The sequence below is a fragment of the Bombus impatiens genome, unplaced genomic scaffold (assembly GCF_000188095.3).
Source record: "Bombus impatiens unplaced genomic scaffold, BIMP_2.2 scf_0537, whole genome shotgun sequence".
Lineage (NCBI taxonomy): Eukaryota > Metazoa > Arthropoda > Insecta > Hymenoptera > Apidae > Bombus > Bombus impatiens.
Window position 1 is genome coordinate 187,791 of NT_176956.1, and position 11,985 is coordinate 199,775.

The 11,985-nt window shown below is 37.5% G+C and overlaps 1 protein-coding gene across 1 annotated transcript; it reads left to right on the forward strand.

The window, feature by feature from the left end:
• The first annotated feature begins 6,789 nt into the window (after nt 1-6,789).
• Nucleotides 6,790-11,623, forward strand: LOC100747774 (trypsin-2). Its single transcript, XM_003491237.3, has 5 exons — nt 6,790-6,942; nt 7,916-8,084; nt 9,383-9,518; nt 10,309-10,416; nt 11,135-11,623. The coding sequence occupies exons 1-5, from the start codon at nt 6,897-6,899 to the stop codon at nt 11,429-11,431; spliced, it is 756 nt and encodes a 251-aa protein (XP_003491285.1). The 5' UTR covers nt 6,790-6,896; the 3' UTR covers nt 11,432-11,623.
• The last annotated feature ends 362 nt before the right edge of the window (nt 11,624-11,985 follow it).

Below are 11,985 nucleotides of genomic sequence, written 5' to 3' on the forward strand. Positions count from 1 at the left end.
AAACGTATGCAAATCGCAATATGGTGTGTGCGGCGACTGAATTTAATGCACAACGCGCGTGTAGTTGCAGCGATAAAGATTCCTTCTTTCGAACTTACGATCTTTCGCCGTGCTTCGATTCGATGAAATCTATAACTTTATTATTAATTATGATCATGAATTAACCGATGTTGCGTTTTAGAATCGGACCTTCGTCGATCCCTGCTTTTAGTAGTCGATCCGAGAAAATCGAAATTACGCGCTTTCTACAATTGCGCGATTCTCCGGTTTTCCTGTTCGGATGTGCGTCGTTTCATTATTCAATTCATTGGACAGTTTAATAAGGAAAGCAGTTCAGTCTGTACGAAGTATCAGCTTTGGAAGTATCGTGTAGCCTCGACGTAGAAACTCGAGAGGTACGAAGCGTGCGAGGGGATAAGGGTGGAAAATCCAAATTGCGTCACAAAGCTGCCGAGCAATCAAGTTCACGGTAATCCTCGTGCCTTCGAAGACTTCGCAGCAATCCTGCAAGCCAATTATGTATTCAATATGTCTCGTGTTTTAGTTGTTTAAGCGTATCGGTGGTGTTGCCGCCGTGGAGGAAGAATCGAAAGTGTCTAGCGAGTTTCCATTTAATACATTTAGCACATCGTATAATTTATGCCGGGTTTATACGAATTATGGAGAGCGTACGTAGTTACTCTACCACGTAACGTGGCTTTCAGTAATACGCAGAAATATTTGCAACACGGTGATTGGGAACTTGCGGTCGAGTTCTCGATTAGTCAAGAAGTTACGCAAATTTTGATATTTACTCATAAAAGTTTGAAAGAAATTAGCATTTTATAATGTATAAACTTTTTGACCGGCAAAAGCTATTTTATGAGGATGAAAGTGGAGGTTGCATAAATAGGTCATTTACGGATACATATACGTGTAAACAGGAAACAATTTTAATATGTAAATGATACTTTTGTTTAACGCAGTTTGAATAACCGATGTTTATACAACAAAAGTTGATTAGTTCTTCCTATTACTAATGATTTTGCGCGCGTGTAATAGGAGTTTACGTTCGATCATTGGGCAAATTGCTCGTTTGATCACTGACTAACATTTCGTTACAGGGATGTATATCGAGAATAAAGCAACAAATATAAAGAAATAAACTGTGACTTCGTAGTTATCTAATTTACTCAATCTACTCGATTCGTGCCGATCCCGATTCGACTCGCCATATTTTCAAATATGTCTGTTTCAAAATTACTCTTGCCCTTGTATTTCCACGAGAGAAAGAAAGAAATATCGCGGCACGTACGTCTGAAATTTTCGAAATTTTCGACAATCAACGCCAACGATGGTTTCGAAATCACGTAGCTACACACTGCCTCGTAGTAATCGCGAAATCTTCGACGCTGACCATCGTCGGTAGAAGGAATCCAATCGACGTAGTACCAAAACGGTCGGTGGAACAGGATCGAAGATGAACTAATAGCGAACTGGACGAGAAAAGACAAACTTTGGACGGCAAGAAGGAGAAGAAACAAGAAACGAGAAGACGTACGGACAGGTACGAGGGGAAAATGCAGGAAGCAGAAAATAGCGGCGGTTGGCCGAAGAATTCTTCCAGGATGGCACTCGTTAGTCCTTTCACGGCAGACTTACGGCGATCTGTCGCCTTGGTCACACATTTTGCCTCCCATTCTTTCCGTTCAAATTACGTTGGCAATCTTCTCGTCGACGAATTCCCGCTTCGAGCTACTGGAAAATTTTGACGTCGCTGTATCAATACTCCGCTTTCCCGGCTGACGATTTCGTTGATACCAACATCGATCGGAAGATTGCTTTTAAGTCTGCTCATTCGCACGATTGAAGATAAAAACAATTTCTCGAAAGATGTGAACTTTTAAAGAATAATTGATAAGTTGACAAAGTTCTATGGAAGGTAAAGGTGTGATGATTAAGACGAACAATATTTTAATATCTTCGATACCGTGATATTATGGCGAGCAGTGTTTAAAGAATGTTTTACTTCAAAAGCGCGTATGCAATTTCGATGTGTAACGTGGGACTGATCGATCACATATATAGAATCTTAAAGTCGTTCAGCCTTCGATTATGAAATAGAAACGGTAGGTGAAAAACATGATAAAATGTATTTATCTTTTACGGAGAAATAATTTTGAAATTCAATATGCCATCGATCAATTCCACGTTACTATCGTTTTATTTGATTTCAAGATTAAGTGCGCGAACGTTTGAAAGATATTACTAACGAACAAACTGAATTAAATAGCGTAATTAACATTTAAACTAATATTCGTTTCTTACAAAACATTATGAATTTATCAGTTATCCTGAAAAAGGCTTCGAATCTATCGTTCTCTTCTTCCACTATTCTACGTTAGAGAACCGTTTTCTTTTGCAGTCGCTAAGTCGCATGAACGTAAAAAAATATCGACGACAATGGACTTTATTTTCCGCGTTTATCGAATGACATCGTGGTACCCAAAAAACTTAACACCCAAATAGCGCACGATCCGCCTTCTATCTACGACGTACAAACTACTCGAGCTTCCATCCTTCTTTAAATTATCCGATATTTCGAAAAACGACCTCTTTCGACGATTGCTACGAAAACTGATTCACCTTCTTCTCGAACCTTTCGCGAAGCTGTTCGCGCGCTGGCGGTAAGTTGCAGGAAGTTTGGTCGCGAAAGTCTCGTCGATTCTTGACAGGCGGCCGGTTTCATCTCCGTGACATATTCAATCAGGATCGTAGGTTGTATCGACGACGAGTTTCGGGTTTGCGACGGGACGAAAGTTCGTAAGCTATCCAAAGGATGAGCACAGGCTGCCAGAGACACGTATCTTACGCTGGCATCAGCGAGATTTGGCAAATCTGGTAGGCTTGGATGGGAAGGGTAGCTCGGGTCGAGGTTTCGGCGGATGGGTTGCACCGGCAGAGATTTGATTTATATGTTAATCGCTGGTGGCGAGACCGATGTCGGCGAGTGCACAGCCTGTCGTGTTACTCTTTTATTCCGTCGTAACAATCCTCGAAATATGGCGTATAAGTAGACAGCGCTGCCTGCTGTCGCGCGATCCGCATATCCCTGGGTATTGCGCAACGTTTGACCTGGTACGGTTTGTGCCGTCTTAAAGATATTGCTACGAGATGTCGAATCTATTTTTGCTTCCCGATTAAAATATTTATATACCGCGATTTCTCTTTTCTTTTCTTTTTCTTCATGCGAATGGTTTGTTTTCGAAGTTTTGTGCGCGATGCGTTTGGGAGTTGTTGCGTTTAACTCTGGCGCGGAAAAAATAGAGCTACCAATGTTTCAACAAAATCTTTAGCGTAAAATTGAAACAAAAGATCACGCGTACGAATAATTATTTTTTTCTTGTCATCTTTAAAATTAAGTAATTTTCCAACGATATGGAACTTCGCGTTTTTACATAGAATTTAACACGCATGTAGTTTCTTTGGTTTATTTCTTTGTTCTTTCTTTTTTGTTATTTATTAACTTTTAATTCCGTGATTAGAGAAGTTTCTACTTAAGATACGATTCCGTTGACGGGTTAAAGTATCGCCGCATATGCAGAGTCCGTAAATCTAATTACGCACTCGCCAATTGATCGACTGACTAAGCGCTTTGTGAAAACAGCCATAGCAAAGGCGACTAAGAACGTTCTCTGACACGGTACTTCTGCTTTCAACGCGAACGTTCGAAAGTGTTCCCTTAAAGGCGGAACATTTCACGTTTCTTCGTGCCTTATCCGGAGCAGCGCGACTCGTTCCGTTCGATCGTAAGTCCGGCTTTCAACTCGTTTTACCTGTGAAATAATTGCAGCAAGAATTTCTATTAGAGAAGTTCTCCCGTGGAATAAGCGAGGTTATCGTCGAAGGGGAAAAAAGCGGATGGAGCGGCCATTGAAAGTCGGCCGGATCGAAAACTAATTAATTAGCAATGAACCAGACGATGTCGATGGAATCTTTGCTACTAAAGCTATGGGACTCGCGCTCGATTCCTCTTACAGTTGTCTTCACGGTTTCGCTTCTCTTTGCGGATTAAAAGTCCCGAGGAACGTCAGTAGGAAAACGAATCGAGCTACCGGTCGAAGAATTCGAACATCGTTTCGATCGTCATCGATGAAAACCAATTTTACCGATCTTCCTCTTCTGCCACGTCTGGCTAACTAGTAACGAGATAACGGGGCACGAAGAAACTGTCGTGTAAGTCGATCGATCCGCTCTAATCCTCGATGCGGTTATAAAAAGGAAATCTTATCGAAACTGTCCTAAATATTTCAGACAGTTTTTCGTTTATCGATCGTGACTGATTTTTTAACTAAATAAACAAGATACGTATCCGTGATCGAAGCATCGTATGGAGTCGGAACAATAGATTACAGCGATAACATTGAAGTATCTCGATTGACTGCAACGACTTGGGCGAACAAAACGACAGAAAAATACAGATGAAATTAATCGGAGATTAAGCGGCGAATAATTGATTTCAGCATTGAAAGAGATAAATATGAAAGATACGATAATTGTTTGGCAGTAGCTGTACGTGGTTACGAAACGTGTCATTGGCTCTTTATCGCGCTTCTATCGATTAACGGCGCCTCTGGAAAATGCGTTTTCTCGCGAAAAGCTGACAAGGGTACGAGGTAGAGCGGTGCATGTTCCGAGCTTCGTGTTTTGTTCCTAGCGTTAGATACTATTATGGTGATCGAATCTGGTGGACTGTGTTAGACACAGCATATCCGTAGTAATGCAATGAACGATAATCGCATTTCGTATTACAGTATACAAGTAGTAGTAGTAGCGCAAAAAGATAAGAAGAAAAAATAGCGTAAAGGTGTTAGAGAGATGGAATCGTAGATACAAAGTAAATTAAGCTAAGGATGTTGAGATACGAGCGGAGTAATAAAGTTCTAACGAAGCTTTGATCTTCGTAAACAAACAACAACGTAAAAACAGATGGATAAAGAATTCTGAAAATCGAAGCGCGAATCTTTACCGCGGAGAAAATACTGTATTATCGTCTCGTGGTCGTTTTATCGAGAAATAAAATGTAACCTGTGACTGATCGAAGGGAGATTAATAAAGAAAAAACATGATTAATTTTGATAGCAACTAAAATTCGATGACAAAGTGTACAAAGCTGCCGGGGAAACCGATTACACGATTGACTTTTAGAATTGCTACAAGCTAATACACATTGGTTGTGTTGCGCTTTATTTCATGGAATCGTGGCGTGCGGCAATCGGTCGTTGCAGGATGTTTAATCGCAGGACAATCGTTAGTGATCCATATATTTGCTGACAAAATGTGTAAATCAACGTGTGCAATTAGCCTTCAAATTCTAACGACCAACCGCGAACGAGCAATCGGTCCCCGGTTGCTAATAACGTCCTATGAAAATAGCGACGCTGTCAATTGTAAATTTAAATAAATCAGGATGTTTAAAGATGATTTAGCTTTATTACAGATAAAAAATGTCGATACGTCGAGATCGTATATCTTCGTCAGTCGTTGAAGCAATTCTAGTCTAAATTAGAACATGCCGAAAAGAGTGATGTAATAATATTTAATAATCGTTGAATTATTTATGATATAATAATTTAACGATTTTTTCAGAAATATCAAGCTAAAATTTCATTCGTAAAAGGGCAAATCTTACGTTTAATGTAATACATCGATTTTTATATATCGTTATATACATATGTATATAAACTTGAATATAATATAAAATAATATAAAATTAATCTTCGATAGAAGATATTAACACAGAGGGTGAAATAATAATTTATTCAGCGGTTGTAATATTTTTATCGATTTCTTTATTCACAGTTCGTAGTTTGTCGTTTCGATTCCATTCAACTTCAATTCCATCGACTAACAAATTATTTTTTGTCTATCTATTTTATCTATGCGAGTATATACTACAATGGCAAATAATTTGCCTATAGAATCTATTTCTATACCGTAAAATTTTGCATGAATTATCGCAAGAGACTCTCACGAAATTTCGTAATTTTATATGAATATTTTAAAAGTAACATGATGAAAGACGAGGGGATTAAAAAGTCCGGCAACTTCAAAGTTCCACGACCGAACCAGAAATGTTCTTTCTATCGTTTCTTCTCTTCCTGATTTCCATATTACCTATCTGAGGTATTTATGTATTTATAGGAAATCGAAAGATCCAAACACGTACGGAATATACATAGCTAATATGTAGAAATAAATGAATTATCCTATGTAAAGTGGAGAATCGCTATTTGGAATTTATTTCGTCGTTCGTGTTTACAAAGATGCGGATTTGTGTAAAAATCCTCAGTCTACGCGTTACACACTACACCCAGCAACATAGCTTATAATTCGCGTTTGTAACGCGAGCGTGCTTATAAGAAAAAGATGGAAAATTTGCGCAGCAGCAAGGAAAATTCGATTCTTAAGGAGATTTCATCGTAATAACGGAGCATGGTTCGAGCAATCTGTCGCGAAAGCTCGTCGCAAGACCGAGCTTCATTGCGATCAGAAAACGTGCACAGGGGCGACGTGCAGCAAGATCATTGAAGATTCCTTATCGGGCGAAGTGTGCGCTTATTCAAAATCCTATCGCGCCTCTCGCATACTACGACGCGACTTTTATCTCGTGATATCGTTGCAATCGCGTTTACGAAAAGGCACAGCTATTCTTCTCCTACGCGATCTGCCATCCCCCTTGTCCCCTATGCTTTCTATCCCCGCTCATCCCTCGCCACGTTACGAATGCCTGCACCATGTGCTACTTGCACAAAACACGGTACATTGTCTTCAGATAAGGATTTTTCGCTGAATCAGTGCAGCAAGTTTTTCGTATAAAAGCTGTTCGCTACGCGCAATCTTCATATTGTTCTAAGATGTTGCGAATCGTTTTACTCGCTGCTTTCATCGTCGGCTGCCTCGGTGAGTGCGAGCAAAGGGATTTCCACCGCCCTTTAATTCTCTTATACGATCGCTCCGCGTTACAAACGTATCGTTTCTTTCCTGCTTTTCACGCTGTGTAATTACATTGTAACGTATGAAAGTAAAATAGACGGGAGTAATAATCGAATCGAAATTTTGAAGCTGCTTTTACTATATGCTTTATAGACTATAAGTAATAAATAATTTGTTGGTTTTCATAGAGTAACTAAATATGATAGGTGCCTGTAATCCGTTGCTGCGGCTCGATGGAAAAATCCAATTGAAATCTTACAACTGCTTTCGTCCTACACTTTATAAAATATTTCAAATAAGTTTCTTTTCTGATTCGCACTGTGTAATTAGACACGATCGCTGCATGTGATATATCGATGCGAGGGTGAGATAGAAAGGGGTGTGTATGTGTTTTTTTCATTCCTTTAAACATTTTAAAAATGTGTTCTTTCGAAAAGCTTCTCGCAACAGTCCTGTTAAAGTGCCTGTAATCCATTGCTGCGGCTCGATGGAAAAATCCAACTGAAATTTTACAACTGCTTTCGTCGTACACTTTATAGAATATTCCAAATAAGTTCCTTTTCTGATTCGCACTGTGTAATTAGATACGATCGCTGCATGTGATATATCGATGCGAGGGTGAAATAGAAAGTGGTGTGTATGTGTTTTTTTTCATTCCTTTAAACATTTTAAAAATATGTTCTTTCAATAAAAAAAAAAAAAAAAAAATGCTTCTCGCAACAGTCAACTATCGCTATTTTTAAGTTTGAACTAAGCTATTTTTAAAAGACTCGCGTGATTAGATCCATAACGGGTTGTTTTCATCATGTCGTATTAAAATCCTTCTCTCATAATCATCAAGTGGTATTACAATCAAAAGAATAACAAATATCGCTATTTATCCATCGTGTTTTTCTCTAATGAATCTCCTTACTTCATTTTCTCTAATTTAATGCCACAGGCTCTGTGCCGAAGCCGCTCTCTCTGTTTCCGGACCCTCGAATCATTGGAGGAAGCCAGGTCGACATAGGTCAACATCCGCATCAACTGAGTTTGCAAACTAGCGGACACATTTGCGGTGGCTCGATCATCAGTAGTAATTGGGCCATCACTGCAGCTCATTGCGTGGGGTAATAACACAAATACATAAAGTTAACAGTAATGCGTGCGTTAAGCAACCGTGAATAAACGTCTGCTTCACATTGGTGGCGTATGAATCTTCCGGACCAAAACGTAGTAATCTCGACTTTGATTGCGTTCAACGAACTTTAATTGAATTTATCCTTCGCGCGATAATCTCTTGGCTTACCCATTAAATCGATATTTTGCGGACGAAATGCTACAATTAATTAACAGGAAAACCGTTTATCGTAGGAAGAATTTAGCTAGGGATTTTTTTCATAAAATTCAATTTATATACATTCTGTTGATACAGGGTGTTGCAGGAATGTTTGCAACTAAGATCGTGTTCCGTCGAAAGTAAATTATAATATTTTCTAGCTTTATTTTTAGAATTCTCAAATCATTTTCTTCGTTTATCGTAAATACGCTAACTTGAATTTGTCGAACTCAACCACTTCTGATACAGTTGTCTAAAATTCAATTACGTGCCCTCTCGGTTTCTATGTTTCTACCATATTTACCAATTAAAAGTTAGAAAATAATAATCAATTACATTGGGAACGAATATTCTTCTCGTAAAATTAAAGATCTTTTCCGCGCTTTAATCTGTAACCCGAAGAACAGAATTACAGGATTTATTTTTAGAATTCTCAAATCATTTTCTTCGTTTATCGTAAATACGCTAACTTGAATTTGTCGAACTCAACCACTTCTGATACAGTTGTCTAAAATTCAATTACGTGCCCTCTCGGTTTCTATGTTTCTACCATATTTACCATTTACCAATTAAAAGTTAAAAAATAATAATCAATTACATTGGGAACGAATATTCTTCTAGTAAAGTTAAAGATCTTTTTCGCGCTTTAATCTGTAACACGAAGAACAGAATTACAAAATGGTCGTTCAAATTCCTCAACTACATGGCAACGTCACAATTTCGCTGTAATGACGCCATATTATACTTGTCAACGAGTCGATGTTACTTTTACTTTGCCATTTTGAATAATCGAATCCGTCGAACACCGGGATGAAGTACCATGATACGATCATACGGATGATCCGGGTATTTTCGCGCATCGGAATGTTCACTGGCTCATTACGATAATAATTATTAAAGCTATCGCGATATTAAATCGGCTTTGTGGCTCGCATTCCATTCCGATTGCCGGCCATTATGCAATAACAATAAGGTCGTTAAACACCATACGCATATTTTGGAAAACCAACAAAGTGCATTTCATTGTATGTACATCGTGTACGAGGGAAATCCGGGCTGGTTGGTATTTTGACGCTCTATCGATTACAGATTATCTCCGAGCCAATATACTATACGAATTGGTAGCAGTCACAAAGACTTGGGCACTCCTTATGGAATAAAAAATATCATTCGACACCCTAGCTACAATGCGCGAACCATCGATTTTGATGTCGCCCTTTTGGAGGTACGTAGAAAAAATATCATATAATTGCATATTATAAAACGATCATGACAGGGTAATTGGGCGAAAGATGCCGATTTTGAATTTTCCATACAAGAATCGCCAAAAGTAAAATATCATATGTATGTGTTTATGTAAAGTATCACATGTATATGTATATAAAGTATCTGATGTATACGTATGTATGTGAAATAAATGAATTTGAATTTTCAATATTTATCGAGTAAACGGTATACTAACGTACGAAAGACGCTCGGTTGACAAAATATCGTCAATACGATTTTTCTTCGTATCGTTTTTCGACTCGTAAAACTCGCGTTAAATTCAAAAAAAATACGCATAAAACTTAATGCTCTTGTTATTACATACAAGATGTACATGACACTGTACCAATGCTGTAGAACGATATAAGGAAACAGAGAAAAGCAATAATAGAATGAAAATGATAGCGATTAAAATATCATCTACCGAGAATGAGATATTTATTTTAATTATCGCTACGGATTTCGAATGAAGCGTCGAATATATTTGCAGTTTGTTGATTAACTGCGTTTAGTATCGCTGTTATGTGATAATCAGAAATACTTGTTTGTAATTAAATGAGAGTCGTTTCAATAACATATTATATTGTATTGTAATTAATTGTAATACTTTGGCATGTAAAAATCTTGATATCACCTACTGATCGTGATTTTTTTTAGATAAGTTTGATTACAATTTTTTCATACTATCGATCATTTTAATTTAGTAGCAAAGAACTGTTGAACTTAATGCGATAAAAATTGTGATTCAGATTAATGGCACGGTCGAGTTTGGTACGAATGTGCAACCTATAAAACCGGCAAACACGGAACTGTTGCCTAATAAGATGGTGAACGTGACTGGCTGGGGTACGCTTACGGTACGTGGGTCGACCATTTAACTTTCAAACGAGAGTAAACTATTTATCTAAAAGATTATTTGTTGTTTAATGTACGTCCAACTGTTACTCTTTAAAACAAGCTCTTGTCTTACTTTCTTAAAAGATTTCTTAATACCCTGATCGAGAAACTTTGTAAAAAGAAATTTATAGGACTGTGGTAAACGCAATAGTTGAATCGTAACGAAATCTTTGTTTACAATATTTTGTAAATATAAAAATGATAAAGTTATTATTATAGAAATATATATTTATATACAGGGTGGTTGGTAACTGGTGGTACAAGCAGAAAGGGGGTGATTCTACGCGAAAAAAGAAGTCGAAAATATAGAATAAACATTGTTTTTTAATTTTTTTTTTTTAATTTTTCCATCGAGACAACGATCTACAGTGAGATCCGTTATAACGAGACGCGATAAAGTGCACGAGTACCGAGCGATAATTCAAAGTCGATTTTCTCGAAAACAAAGCCTCAAGCGAAAAATTTTTATTGTACAACTAGTTACCAACCACCCTGTATATTATAAATATCAACTTAAATTTCGTATCGAGAAGCAATAATTATTAGATATATTAACCAGTATTTTTCCAAACTTACAGTATCTATATTAGTTTTCATATAAAATTAATAAAAGTTAATCGCTCAAAATTCATCTTCCTCGCATAAAATAAATGAAAGTTAATTCCTGAATGGTTACAGGAAGGCGGATCGACTTCTGCACGGTTGATGAAAGTATCGGTCCCGATAGTGAGCAAATCAGAGTGTGCAGATGCTTACAGGTACATGAACAAGATCACCGATAGAATGATATGCGCCGGTTACACCTCAGGTGGAAAAGATGCCTGCCAAGGTGACTCTGGTGGACCTTTGACGGCTGATGGATTCCTGTATGGGCTCGTGTCCTGGGGCTATGGGTGCGCCAAACCCAAATATCCTGGTGTTTACACGAACGTTGCTAATCTACGGTCCTGGATCAAGACCCACAGTGGAGTTTAAAAGATAATTATCCTTAAATTGTAATTAAAATACAATGTAGTCGATAAAATACTATATTGATATAACTATGTAGCTATAATAATATTCCTAAAATATTGTTAATATCTCAAGGAGAGAATGTATTATACTTTTGATAAATATTTTTCTGTAAACGTTATTGCGTAAATATAATATAAATCATTATAAAAATAAGAGTGATTGATTTAATGTTCAAAATACCAGTTTCATATGTATGTGAGCTATACGCATACAAAATGGTAATGGAATGTGTTCTCTTGAGGTGAATTTTCTGATTGATTCGTATGGAATGTGTTCTTTTTAGAACACTACGTATTAAATTTTATCCAACGGTTGGTGGTTAGCAGCTACATCGAAGAAGAAACACATTGCAATAATACACATGCATCGAACGTTAGCGATTACAGACAGCTGATACTTATCAATTTGTAACGAATTATACGTTACCGATTACGTAAACTTAGCGTTTGAGGAAGGTCGTGTAAGCGTTAAAAAAGTTCAACGTTGGTTCGTGCAACTCAAGGCTGGTAATTTTT

Excerpts from the sequence above, each read along its gene's own strand:
- LOC100747774 (XM_003491237.3), top strand. The coding sequence starts at position 6,897 with ATGTTGCGAATCGTTTTACTCGCTGCTTTCATCGTCGGCTGCCTCG. Across the intron at positions 9,519-10,308 it reads TTGATGTCGCCCTTTTGGAG|ATTAATGGCACGGTCGAGTT; the intron begins GTACGTAGAAAA and ends ATTGTGATTCAG. Across the intron at positions 10,417-11,134 it reads CTGGCTGGGGTACGCTTACG|GAAGGCGGATCGACTTCTGC; the intron begins GTACGTGGGTCG and ends GAATGGTTACAG.